The sequence below is a fragment of the Hypomesus transpacificus genome, unplaced genomic scaffold (genome assembly GCF_021917145.1).
Source record: "Hypomesus transpacificus isolate Combined female unplaced genomic scaffold, fHypTra1 scaffold_27, whole genome shotgun sequence".
Classification (NCBI taxonomy): Eukaryota; Metazoa; Chordata; class Actinopteri; order Osmeriformes; family Osmeridae; genus Hypomesus; species Hypomesus transpacificus.
Window position 1 is genome coordinate 1,935,593 of NW_025813796.1, and position 14,352 is coordinate 1,949,944.

General features: G+C 45.9%; 1 protein-coding gene across 3 annotated transcripts in view; it reads right to left on the reverse strand.

The window, feature by feature from the left end:
- Positions 1–814: 814 nt before the first annotated feature.
- Positions 815–14,352, reverse strand: part of mapkap1 (MAPK associated protein 1) — a 40,605-nt gene continuing 27,067 nt past the window's right edge. For all 3 annotated transcript variants that reach the window (XM_047014796.1, XM_047014795.1, XM_047014797.1), the window contains 4 exons: positions 13,503–13,643; positions 9,174–9,311; positions 3,854–3,951; positions 815–2,136 (listed from right to left, as the gene is read on the reverse strand). In XM_047014796.1, coding sequence (XP_046870752.1) covers positions 2,014–2,136; positions 3,854–3,951; positions 9,174–9,311; positions 13,503–13,643 — 500 coding nt within the window. In that variant the 3' untranslated portion in view covers positions 815–2,013. The remainder of the gene's footprint in view (positions 2,137–3,853; positions 3,952–9,173; positions 9,312–13,502; positions 13,644–14,352) is intronic.

Genomic DNA, 14,352 nt, shown 5'->3' on the forward strand with positions numbered 1-14,352 from the left:
GAACAAAAGTTACATTTGTGGAGTTAAAGTAATCTTTAAGGACTTTACTCTTCGGGAACATATGCGTTGCCCATGCTTGTAAACTCAGTTTGCTTAATGCCGTCAGCACCTAAACATCTTCAAGAAAACCCCCCAAACAAAAACACCAGTACAGTACCATCTCCTCCAAGACTTGACAGTCTCCAAACCTCAAGATTCGGAAGACAGTCGGACAAAATGCAACTTCATCAAGTTTGGGGAGTTAACCAGGGCGATGGTGAGGGAGGGACGGAGGACAGTGCTACTGTCACAGTCACTTCTGGAGCCACTACATCATCGCCCTCGTCCCGCTTATTTCCCCGGGTGAGAACTGACAGGCCGGTTCATGTGTTAGAGCCCCCAGGAGTCCTATTCATTAAGCATCACTTTTCTGCCACACTGCTGAGAGCAACGATGAGAAGAGTCCACACCTGGAAATTACTCAACAGCCCGTTCTGCTTCAGATTATTTTGGGGGGGAGCACTCAAAAGGCATGATTTTTTAGATGATTGCAACTTGGAGGATGGTTGTTTATGATGTGTGGTTGACAAGTTGTGAGGGCACTTTGGTTTATATGTATAAGACATGTTAAGACGCATATAAGGATACGGTGTGCATCTCTCTCGACAGTGGCAAACAAATATAATTATTTTAGGTGTTTGCGTACAACCTACATACCTGAGAAGTAGGACAGTCCTGTCCAAATGGAATGGTTTCCCATGTGAATGGGATACTTAAACCACTTAAGACAACTTCACATCTCAATTCTGAGAAAAAAAAACTACTGACGCAAATATGAACTGAATTCATATAATGTCATTGTATTAACAACATCCACAAAATGTTGTAAAAATGTCATACATTCCCTAACTGCCGAGACAGTCTGAACAAACATTAGGATCTGTTTAACAGACAGTGCTTAATTCATTAGCTTACAGTCCATAGATAAAATGCATAAACATTTATAGGTCACAGTAAAAAGTACAGGTAATAATTTCATTTGTTTTTGTCTCGGTTTCAAATCATAAAAATCTTTGATGTTCGTACCCCTCTGAATTTATCTCTGTACTCTACCCTTGCTGTTGAAGAGTAATGTTGGAGGGATTCCTTTCATTTATAAGGTATTGTAATACCTTTTTCTAGCCATTTTATTAAAAATCATCATAATACCTTAGCAGAACTGACAATAGTATGACTCCCCCCACTCCCTTATAGAATGGTTTCAGGCACTGAAGTAATATGGCCAAAGCAGTTGTCATAATGATTTAAACCCTGAATCAATTTGCTATATACAAATAAAAATGCAAGGATGTCCCTTAACATGTAAATGTGGACCAATAGTCTGATAAAGTTAACATTTGGGTACATATATCAGGGCAGAAGCAGGGAATTCCAAATGCTTTGTCTCATCTTCCTAGTGGCTAAAGATGTTTGTCACCAGCCAACTCTATGCATCTGAGAGCGATGTGTCGATTTGATTCATCGGCAGTAGATAAACATGGTTTCGTATAATAATTCTGACATTGACACAACATTTTCCGTCTTAATCCCCACCTCCAATATACAGTATGTGTTTGAGGGTTAAAGCTTCGTCTCATTCACAACAGTTCGAAATAAGACCTGCTTTGTGTCTTTGTAACATTTGATTTGGACATTCTTTAAAGAGACAAACGCCTGTGAAGAGCCTTTTTATGATGAGCCTTTTTCTGATATGGCTGCCGAATGGAGACCTTTATATGAGGAGGGAGTACAGGAAGCTCTTTGTACGCGTCTCTCGTTTACGCCCTCTCTCTTCCGCGACATGTTCTTTGCGCCCTTCCCTCACAACTCTCCATGTTCCTCTTTTAAGTCCCCGTCTCTCTCTCTTCCTTCGGACCCGTTTCCTCTTCTGTGCCAGTTCGTCAGGCCCTGTTCATGTGTCCATCGCTCTGTCCCTGGCTCCGACCGATAAGACGGTCATCCAAATGATTTGTACGTCTCTCTCTCTCTCTCTGTCTACTGGCCAGACTTCTTCTCTTTCTGAAAGCTGAAGCTAGTGCGCCGGCTCATCTTCCGTTGCTTCTGGGCAAAGTAGTCCGCCCGTGACGTGCTCGCCCGCGACTCCAGGATGTAGTTGACCTGAGAACAAGAGAGTCACTTTGATGTAGAACTCATCGACATAAGCATTAGATTTACCAGCAACAAGCCCCCCCTCCCCCCCTCCCCATCCTCCAAAATCCATAACTTGCATGGAATGCCCTAGCTCTGGAGCTGCATATCCTCTTTATTCAGCTGAATTAAATAACTGTCAACATTTGTGGTAACAGTCTTAAAGGCTACAGATAGTGAGATAAATGTCATGAAAAAGAAACTTGTATCCTATTATCCGTATCTCTTTCTGAAGAGACAACATGCCTGTGGTATCACCATGTGTATCAGTCCCATGACGCGTCTTGTCACATCCAGTAGATGTCACTAAATCTGAACATATGTTACTTTAACGAGAAATATGGTGATAACTTCCACCACTGGATAGCTCATAAAAAAGGCAAAAATTATGAGCTGGGAGAGCCTAGGTGATGATAGCATAGATAATTGTAATGGAGTTTTAACGCCTAGACCGGGAGATAAAAAGGCAAAGCCTTTGGCCTTGAGAGGGACAAGGCCGTCACTCGACCGATTTGAAAGGCGGAATGATCGCGCGGAATACGTCGGCGGTGCTCTTCCACGGTGCTTTATAGTCAAAGGCGTAAAAATACTGTCAATAATGTCCTGCCTTGTAAAAAAAGAAACCCTTTACATTCGCATGAAACCCCGTGCTAAGACCCAAATGGCTCCCACTCGTTTAATATATGTAGTCTGGTGTCTGGCTAGAATGTGCCCTAAAGGAGGGTGGACCCAGTGATTTGTGTGACTTGTCTTTTATGACGGTGGGAAAGGAGGAGAAAAAGTCCACTCGAACAAGGGACGTATAGAAAAAGATACTTTTGGAGAAACAACGGTGCCATTTACAGTGTCTAGATGTTGTTTTGGATACATGCCTCTTGAGATGTATTATAAATACCCCACCCCTTCCCCCTCCCCCCCTTTGATGTCCTCATGTCACAACCCCAAGAAGATGCCACAGGAACTTCCAAGTAATGAAATCATTATTCTCCGCAATTTGTGGCCGCACTCTGAGGGGGTACCCCTGGGGGTCAATTCCCATTCTTAGGAGAGTTCAGAGCGATGGAATCGTCAGGGGAGGAACTTATTAAAGCGCCAGCTCATGGGTCACACCTGCCAAGCCTGGTGACATGGCTCGACAGAACAGCCCTCGTCGATGACATGCTACTTAAAGCCTTGTCCCCAGGGTCCCCAGGGAGCCAGGTAGCAGCGTCCTCTCAATTACCTGCAACCTTCACCCCACCTGCCCTGCCCTTCACCAGACAGTCACATGTTCTACTCTGAAGGGTTGTCATCTCAAAACTCCCCCTAAAAGTCATAATAATTAATAATCATTAATACTCATTAAAGAACACATCATTATCTTCCATATTCTAATTGCGCGTCAAATTATCGTACATGTTAGTGGAAATGCCTTGCAGCCTCAATCTACATTTTTAATAGGAAATTATACCTATCTTTGAGACGGAACACAATTAGGTTTCCAACCCTAAGGGCACATAAAGGACTGCATAATAAGAACCAAACTGTCAATATATATCGACAGGACGGTAAATGACCGTTACAGACCTGATTGGCTTTGGTGACATGCGTATGGAAACATTCCGTTTACTTTGAAACTCAAGTCTTGGCAACACCCCCCCCCCCCCTCCCCACCCACCCTTATTTTACGAGCCCCATCTTTTCTCACCTTGAGCACGATTTCATTGACGGTAGCAGCATCGGACTCAAAGTACAGGGGCCTGTAGTCGTGGCTACTGAGATAAGTCAGCTTGAATATTGCATGACCTGAAAGACAAAGAGGAATAGGTTTTTAGTCACCAGATAAGAATCCATAAAAAATAAAATGACCAATAAATAAATAATGTATGCTCAGCATGGTCAAGGCTGTGGCAGCTTGTAACACTGAGTTGGTGTATCAGCTGTCGGGAGTGGTTATAAAATACAGTGTGAATAAATTAATGGAAAATAAGTAGTTGAAAACTGCTAAGTCTAGAGTGCTGCACACTATATTGTTGACTGGACTTTCACACTCTACACTCATTTCCTACCATGCAGAATTGATGCTATTATGTAATATTCATATGTGCAAGATCAACAACACCCCTGAGGTTAGGTCACCACCCATGAGGTGTTTGACGCACTTAAGAGAGCAAAAAAAAAACGAAACCGTTTAGCACATGAAAAACCTTTTGACGCAGAGACAGGTTTTCCAATCCATTAGTATGTTAATGCATTCATGTTACGTTATAACCGAATGAGGTGACGGGCTGAGCTCATTACAGAGCAACTGCCCCTGGGACGGAAGGAGTCGAGAACGCCTCAAAACCTGTAAAATACAGACATTTTATCAACGTTATCCTAAGATCCTTGGCCTTGTGCAGCAACTGTGAAGGACTAAATTATGTTAAGTTTTCGCTTTGCTACTTTTCTCATCTCTCTTTTCTCCCCTTGTCTATAAGCCTCTTCTCCTCTGGCTTCTTTTGCTGTACCCATTTCATATTTCATGTCTAACCTTGTGCTCCGGACAAGCCATTCATTACTGTTAATGCATTGCACTCTGGTGTAAATCAACCAGGGGGCTCAATAAGAGAGTGAAGGCTAACATATGCAAATTTTCAAATTCCCCAAAGTATTCCCTCCCCCATACATCCTAGAGTCTAGCCAATTGGCCACAATCAATTACAGGAGATTTAAGTGGCCAGTATTAATTTATTTTCCAACTCGCATAGTTCTTCAAAAAGGGGTATAGTTGATGTGGTACAGGGCCCTAGAATCATGCATTAGGGCAATAAAAATTCATGCAAAGACAATATGTCAAAGCTGGGTAGAAAAATTGTTCCAGCTAATGGATTCTCAACAGAAAATAGCTTTTAAGCAATTAATCTTTTAGTTGTTTTAATACCAAAAACCTTATTTTCATCATTAAAGTAGCTGGATGCCACAATCTGTACGTAGCTATATGGCGCAATGATCGAAAACACCATTAACATTGATCATGATTGTAAGAGCCTCAGTTGATATCACAATGATCATCTTGCCACTTTCTTGTCTTACTGAACAAACATTGACGTAGGGATGCTTTTAGAGTGCTTGCATTCACTCCAAAATGTAAATGCCCCTTTTTTAGAAGCAAATGGAACTAATTTAGCTCTCAGCAATTTATTTCAAACTACATACATACAGACATTACATTCCAACGAGACATTAAAATGAAAAAAAAAAAAAAAAAAAAAGAGGGTGTTGATGAAGTTTCAAAACGTATCCATTTGCCCTTGGTTTCATTGGTATCATTTCAATGCCATTGGCTCTGCAGAAACGCATGTCAAGTTCACGCTCTGCTAGCCTTCGACACGACCCGGTGTTCGGGCCATTGTATTCACACAACAAGGCCATCTCTAAATATCCACCTTAGAGGAAGAAAAGAAATAGAAAAAAACAAACAAACAAAAAAGGACGACGATTCAGGTTCCGGCGAAGAAGCTATTCTACCAAGCCGGTGATGTGGAACAAAGGTTCCACTCAAAAGTGGAGGAAAGTGGGGAGACAATGGAGGAGGAGCGTTGTGGCTGTCTTTGCCTGAGCGCGGCACTCGGAGAGCGCGTCTGCGGAGAGGAGCAGGCCCTCATTAACTCTGACACCGGCTCTTATGTATCCCCCTTCATTAGAGGGGTAAGAATAGAGATACTTTTCCAAAGAGTGGTGCTGAAAGCCATAACTGACGCAGTGGTGTGTAAAATGGTGGTGGCGAGGTGCACCCTGACACTTCGGCTCCTCCTTCCCATCCTCCTCTCCTTCATTAGTCCTTTTCTGCGGCTGAGCTTTTGTTCATTTGTACTTGTGTGGGCTGGGGGAAAGTCACTAAGGGATTCTCTCACACACACACACACACACACACACACACACACACACACACACACACACACACACACACACACACACACACACACACACACACACACACCCCATCTCATCACTACCAGTTAAAAGTTATCTTAAACTCAACATTGTGGAGCACGGAACAATATCTGTATCAAAGAACAATGGCTACTCTATTCAGAAAAAAACCCCATCATACCATGCCAAAGGGTGCTTCTATTAAAAATACTAATCAGTACTGTGTGAGAACCACTTGGTAGCCCCTACCACCGTCCACCACCTAAAGAGGTCCCCCTTTGAAAGGTTTTGGTAGGAAAACACAATCGAGACCGCGACCTCTTTAAAACGACTTGATATATCTACTAAGAACCAGGCTCTTTCAACCATCTCTCCCTCCCCCAATCCTTAGAGAGGAGTCCCTAGTGGCGTCAAGCCTTTAAAAAATGTTTTGGGAGCGCTTGATGAATAGATCAGAGGGGCGATGAGCACCTCTTTCCGACGTGGCGATCGTGACCCCCCCCCCCCCCCCCCCCCCCCCCCCCCCCTCTTGCCGTCTGCACCTCATCAATCATGCCATTGTCTGATTTGAAAGGCAAGCCATGTAAGTGTCATATCCACTCAAAGCCGAGGAGAGACCAGCCAACGGGATGAGCATAGGATCAAATGAGACAGAATCTTCAATATAGTAGCGAGGAGGAAGCTCTTTTGATAGGTCCACGGATGAACGTCTGGATGAGGTGAGCTACGGCATGGCTGTTTAATTGGGTAGCGTTAGCTGTCGCAATTCTTCTTTCATAGCGGGTGGAAGCTTTTGACGACGCTCCCTTTTTTGCGCTCACTTTGATAACTGCTCTTACATAATGCAAGAAGGGCATTAGGCGAAACATTCCCGGAGTACAAAAGCCTTCATAATGCAACCTCTGCGGAATTAAGGATTGTTTAAGACCGATCCGTTGCCATTCAAAAAGACATCAACTCCCTTTAAGTGAAAAAACTAAATGTAAAACACATTGTCACCGCAGAATTACGACACCTCCCCTGCAGTGGAGATATCCTTGTCAAGTGCCAAAGGGTCCATAAAAAAACACAACTGAAAAATCTTTTGAGGGGGGGGGAGGAGGGGGCGAGGGATGCGGGGGCGAGGGTTAGGTTTGCTGAAATTGATTGAGTGGGAAAGCCTGTAGGGGGTGGCATGACTGCTTGTTTGGTGATTAAAAGACACCAACCGGAGCAGTGGTCGGGTATGATACTGATTATTGGAAAATACGAGACGGTTGGGCCTTTCGCTGCCACACATGCTTCCTATTTAAATTCAATAACTTCACCCCCCCCCCCCACCCCGCCCCCCCCCCCCCACTTGCTGATGTGACAGTGGACGCTTACCCTCAAGTTCAAGTTTCATCGTAATCATTTACACACTCCTGCGCTCCCCATTTCAAATTAAGACAAATGTCCACTCCGGTCGATGTTCTCATCCTCGCTCTCCTCTTTTAGTCTCTCTCTTATTTATATAACACACACACAGGCCTATTGAAGCAATACGTCATGGACATAAATATGTCCTGACGTGTGCTACGACCCCACCCAAACAAACGTTCAACTGCATTACTGTGAGGTAAATGCTGTCAATCAGACACTTGAGATGAATTACCACACACAAACATTCAACTTTGGCAATTTGAGGTTTTCGGGTTAGAACGTTTTTTTTTTTCTTTTTTTTTTACCCATGACCAGTTTTGAATGTTTCTGGTGTCAAGGCCTGTGTCAAGTTCACTTTCAGCCTATCGAAATGCCAACTGGATACACAGTGAAATTGTGTGTGACCTTGGCTTTCGCTAAGTGGATACCCGAATTTGGGAGTTAGGAATAGCAACTAGTCCTTTCAAAGCCCCCTAAAAACACATTGCCTCCCGTTAAGGTCTCATAGCAGCAACACGACAGTTCAAACAACAGCAGAAAACCAATCCGTGCCACTCCAGCTAGCTCGACGAAAGAAATAAACTGCGACGACTCTTAACTTTCCCCTTAGTGGAAGCGTCGGAAAGCAGCATCCCTCTGTTCCTCCCTCTTTACCCCCCCCCCACTCCTACATTAGCTGGCCTTCATTAATCTTCGTGCCGTCTTCTTTACCTAGTCATGTAGAACCGCTCGATGGGGGGGAGAGAGAGGGAGAGAGAGAGAGAGAGAGAGGGGAATGGGGCGGGGGGGGGGCAGTACCAATTACCAGGTCAACCAAGTGTTCAGCCCCAGTGACGCAGAGGAATGAGCCCTTACAGGAGGGGGATCTGGGTTGGAATGGGCCAATGAGCGGCTAATATTGATGGACACAAGAGGGATAAGAGAGAGGGGTATTGGGGGGGAGGAGGAGGGGTACTGGTTCAGGTCCACGGGGTGAGCTGGATGGTTCCTGAGTGGGGAAGAGGGATAAGGATAATAGCCTGCATGCTAGGGGATCTATTGCTCTGAGAGGTGAGTGAGCGACTTACGTGTGTGGTGGATGAACTGTGGTCGAGTGACCAACCTTTGGCATTTTTGTCAGCTTTCATTGGGTAGTTAAATGCCATCTCGTAATGAGGGTAAAAATAACCATTTCCCCCATTTACTGTTAGACTCGCTCTAAAGCATCGGATGTCACACAGTGGACCTCCCCCCTCCTGAGAGAGCCACAATGATCAGGTGATGCACACCATCCCCATATCTTGATCTCGCACGCCCCCATCCTGACTCAATAGGCCCATCTGTTCCTACCATCCCACAATCTTGCCTCGACCACCTTTCTTCTGTCCAATAATATAAGGGTTCAGTGAGGGCAGTTTAGGATCTCTTGGGGCTGGGACGGGTTTTCCCCACCACGGAGAACGATCTGAAGGAAGGTCTGAGGTGGAAGTTTTCAGAGAGCAGCTCAGGGGGGTTGAGGGGGTAAAGGGGGAGGGGGGTGTTACGAAAGGCAGGAGTGGATGGCTGTAGATTAGCATAGATCCGCTACAATGGCTGTAGATTAGCATAGATCCGCTAAAATGCTACAATGGCTGTAGATTAACATAGATACGCTACGATGCTACGAGGGCTGTAGATTAGCACAGATCAGCTACGATGCCGTGCATATAGACGGAAGTAGCAATGCTTCTTACTGGGGCTCCTCTCCTCCACGAGATCACAGGCACAGAGGTGGTCTGAGTCGATGGAGATGGGCTTCTGTCGGATCCAGAACTTGGTGCTCGTCTTCTGGTTGGTGACCGGGTCGATCTCAACCTTCTCCCCCGAGACACCTAGGGAGAGGAAGGGACACAGGAACGAGAGTGAGAATAGATACGTTTATATATAATATAGACCTAGTATAACATGACGCGGTAGACAAAGTCCAAATAAGGACTTTTAGTGGCCAGGAGAAGAGCTATGACGACGAGATGGATTGTTGTGGGTAAAGAGTAACATTGCTTTTCTTATCCAATTAACACAAAGCGATGACGAGCAAGCATTTGACTTTTATTGCCGTCCTTTCATTTTGTTTTGCAGCACAGTAAGTCACTTGCCTGCCCCCTTTGATGAACACTTTAATAACTAACACTGTGCCAAATAATACAAAATAAGTCATAATAAGTGAAGATATTTAGTGTGAGTATTCATTAGGCTATGTAAGACTTATTTAAAAAGCCCGTACGGTTCGTTATTGTTTTATTATCATCTATGTATCAAGTCGATGGCCATAAAAATAGCATCTAATTCTGCCTATGCAAGAAGACTTGATGGAATGGGGACATCTCAAGTTCTTTCAATGCCACCAGTGATGACAGGTTTGTTTTGTTTACATTGCAGGTACTGTACTGTGTCTCTCCCTCTGCCTTTTGTTAGCCCTCTTCATTTGGTTATCAGGCGAGCCATTTGGTTGAATGACAATTGCACTTTGATGCTCTTCATGAAGGCAGTAGAAAATAGAGTAGGCACACACACAGCGTGATATGCCCGCCTTGCTGAAAAGGCGCACACACACACTCGCACGCATGCACACACACACTCTCTCTCTATGCTGGTCTATGACAGATGTGTCAGCTGTCAATCACAGAGCTGAATGTGAGGGAGTGCAGGCAAAGGGCGATGAGCTGAACCTCGGCTGTCAATCACGCGACGACGGTCACCATTTCCACAGGGAGCAGAGATCCCATCCTGCTTCGTGGTGTTCCGGGTACCAGCCAAGACTATTCTCACGGCTTTGATATCGGGGGACCAGTTTTTGCGTTGTATTTGAAAACTGAAATTTCAGTTAACTTTTCAACTTTTACTGGGTCTTTAAAATGCATCTATTTATAGTTAAGAAATTAAATAAAATCTTCACAGATTATTAGCTGAAAAAACGTCCATTCTCCTACTTGCTGCTTCATACAAGTCAATAAAGCACTTTTTTTTTTACAATCCTGACATGTATTAATAGTGGAAACACCAACCAATATGTATACGTCCAATGCAAACCCCATAAACGGGCATTATGAAACATCGTATTAAAGAGAATAATTATTTACCGGAATACAGGATCTCTATTGGAGAAGCGCTTCAGATTTAGATGTCCCTGCACAGTCCCATCCTCACTTTGACTCTATACATCTCCGCCAATGCTGTAATATGGACTCAGTCACTTGTATTGATGATAATGGTTATTAAATTGCACCCCCTATTTTTCCTCGGCCACATGGAATTGGTTGCTATAACAAGCCCTAATCCAATTCCATGACAGAGACCCCGCCTAATGCCATGTGAAGGAGGCAGATTGAGCATCACATTGAGGGTTATTAGAAAAATTAAGACATGGGGGGTAGGGGGAGGGCACCCCATGTACCCTTCCCCTTCGTAGACTAGTTCCGCCTCCCAGAACCATTAGCCCATTCCCGTACCAGAAGGGTGGGGAGGGCGTCGTGGCCACGCGAGCCGCTGGTGAGTGAGTTGTTCCCGACCCTAACGAGAGACGACACGTTCCCAATAACCGCTCCGGTAATTCGGCCCATTCGTTTCCCTCGCCGCGCTTAACAAGCTTTATTAAACCGGCAGCGTTGCATGGCTGCCGCCGCCATCTTTTATCATTTGCATCAATTACTGAGGAAAGGGGGGGGGGGTGGGGGTGGCTGCGTCCCCCTACTCTCTCCATGGGTAGAGGTCGACCCAACCACTGACGTAGGGCGGAGTCAAGTCTAGCTAGGAGAGTAGCATCAGTTGACGGGTGGCCATGTTAAATTTAGTTTACGGTAAAGCAGTAGACAGCCAAGACTCTGTTCCAACTGAATACAAATGTTTCCTCATGCATTAGTCCACATCTATGGACTGCATAGGTAAACAGGAGCATGGACTCGAAGACAAAGTAGTGCATGTCCCTGAAAGTTGTGGAGATGTCCCAGAATTTGAGTCTGAACAGGTACAACTACTGAGCGAGTTCTGTGCTCCGGCTTAAAGGTCACATGATCGAGGGGGCACAAACTGGCTGTAGAATTCAACTCGTGGGTACACGGTGTAGCGTACAAAGTAGTGTAGAAACGTGGCTGTTGGTGGCATGTTCTCCAGAGTATGGTCTGGACTCGTCACATCTAAGCCGTTAAACAGCTCTCCCCTCAAACATTTGTTTTTGAAAGATCTTTCCGAGGCCGGTGCGACCTTTTCGAATCTGCCCGCGGGACAAATACGAGTCGAGCGCGCACGCACGCATGCACAGGGGCCATCGCCGTAGGTGCACAGACACCCAGGCATTCTCGTTCGGCCCTCGCACACCTGCTGTCAGGACGGTCACGTGCAGGTGTGTGCGCACGCACGCAATCCGAGAGCCATCTGTCCGCAGACACCTCTCGCACGGTGACTGGTGCCACCCCTTCCTCTACCTCTCCGCCACAAGAAAGCCTGCCACATACACACACCTCCCTTTGTGTAACAGGGACCCGGAGAGATAACTAGAGCCGTCTGCATGCCATTCAACCTCTGAAACTGCCGTTTTTCTTTTTATTTGAGGGGGCTGGATGGGGGTTGGCTCCCAAATTACCGGCATGCGGTAATCAGTAAGAATCCTGGGAGTGTAGCTATTCTTTGTACTGTTCCAGCCTGTTCTAAAAGACGCCACAAAGCTTTGCACACTGACAGGGCCAGGAAAATGAGGTGGGAGGGAGGGAGCGCGTTTGAGTCCAACAAACACTACCCCTACGTACAAACTAAAACCCCTTATAAGGTTTGTCAGCTCAGCTTACCGCCACCTTTTCGCCTCGCCGTCCCCGAAAACGTTGTTTAATCTGACACGGCGGCGGGGTATCTGTTGGCGTGTAAGCCGGGATGTTCGCAAGCCGCAGTCTGCTGATGAAACCCCAGGAACTCCCCCTATCTCCCAGAAACACGGGGGCTACCGTCTGCCAGGCGTTGACGTACCGGGGGGGGGGGGGGGGGGAACATCTGACGTGCCCTGCGTTTAAGACCCATCCCTTGTCAGACTAGGGATTGGAAGCACCGCAAAGCTCTGGTTTACGTTAAACGATATCGGTTTGGGTAGAAAAGCTGATAAATAACTGAAACTGCGAAGAGCGCTACCGTATCTTCATCTGGAGGACTGTAGAAATGTTAGTGCGCTACAGCTCGTCGAGTTTTAGGACAATGCTGAGGACAAAAAGTCTGTGTCCAAGAAGGGATTACCTCATGTTTCTTTTGTGACCCGCACGTTCCTTGAGATTCACATTCTTGTCAGTTTGACTTCAAAAAGCTTCCTTTTGCGTACGGTATTTGCACTATATTTAGAAATAGAACCGTGACCAGATCTGATCTTGTCGTAATGGCCACAATTGTAGCTGTTCTAGTGATGGAGGGGTGGCCATACATGGCGACATGGTTCCTCTTCGTGCCCGTGGCCATCATCCCTCAGTCTCCTCCTGGTCTGAATTAGCTCTCATTACGACCATCACATAACCCTGGCTGGAGTAGCCACGGCAGCAGTTACCATGGCAGTTCTCGGTAAACAACAAGATGGATGCTGCTTTCAAGGAAGTGACCCTGTGCCCTTGGGCTGACCTGTGACGATGCTGTGATTGGTAGGGTTTGGTTTCATACCCTGGTCGTGCTTGTGTTCCCCTGGCTGAAACCTAACCTCGGCCGAGGGCCTGCCTGACTAATTGGAAACAGAAAGCATGAGAGAGAAGAGATACAATTTGGGGAAACCATTAAGGTATAAAAAAAAAACTAAAAAAAACTTTTTAACATACGCAGATGTTGGACCTTTGTTTCCATTGTTTTGAATAGTTGCTTCTAATAGTTTTTGTTGGTCAGTCATTTGTGATTTTGTGATTCACTCATTTGTTAGACATGTTTGCATTCATTCCTTTTTCCATCTTTATTTGTAGAACCTGAAATTGATGCCTTTTGTGACAAGGTTCTGATATTTGGAACAATGGATTGACTCCTAGGGAGTAGAGAGTGTGTGTGTGTGTGTTTGAATTTCTGTTTACCTAGCTGCACGTCGGTGGTGAAGCGCAGCTTGTGGATCATACTGATCTTGAAGGACTTGTAATGGTGGCTGCTCAACATGTCCTGAACCGTGGTGATGTCGATGGGAGGGTCCTCCTCCGAGCTCTCCTCTCCTCTGGAGCCTGGGAGAGGGGGAGGAGGGTGGGAGGAGAGAGAGGAGAGGTGGAGTAGAGGGAGAGTAGAGAGAGAAGGGGAGTAGAGTAGAGAGAGGAGAGAGAGAGGAGAGAGAGAGGAGAGAGGAGAGGGGGAGAAGAGGGGGATGAGAGAGAGGAGAGGGGGAGGAGAGAGAGGAGAGAGGACAGAGGAGGGGGAGGAGAGGGAGAGGAAAGAGAGAGGAGAGAGGGAGGAGAGAGAGGGAGGGAGGAGAGAGAGGAGGGGGAGGAGAGAGAGGAGAGGGGGAGGAGAGGGAGAGGAGGAGGAGAGAGAGGAGAAGGGGAGGAGGAGAGAGAGGAGAGGGGGAGGAGAGAGATGAGAGGGGGAGGAGAGGGAGAGGAATGAGAGGGGGAGGAGAGAGAGGGAAACAAAGAGGCATGCGAAATTCGACAAAAGAGAGAGAAGAAATAAGAGAGGCATGGAATGGTGTTAATAGTGAATCATTTTGGCATGTCTATCTCTACGCTTTGTGCCATGAAGAAGAGGTCTGGTAACATGGGGAGGCAACATCAAAAACCCTTTAGTAAAGTCACTGAACTGGTGCAAAATAAAAGACCTATGTACCTTTGACAGGCCAGAAATGTGCCCCAAATAGTGGCTCAGCACAGGAGAATATTATATCCAAATACAGAGCCCGAAAGTCCTCCAAAAAATTGTCCAATAAAATACAGTATATAC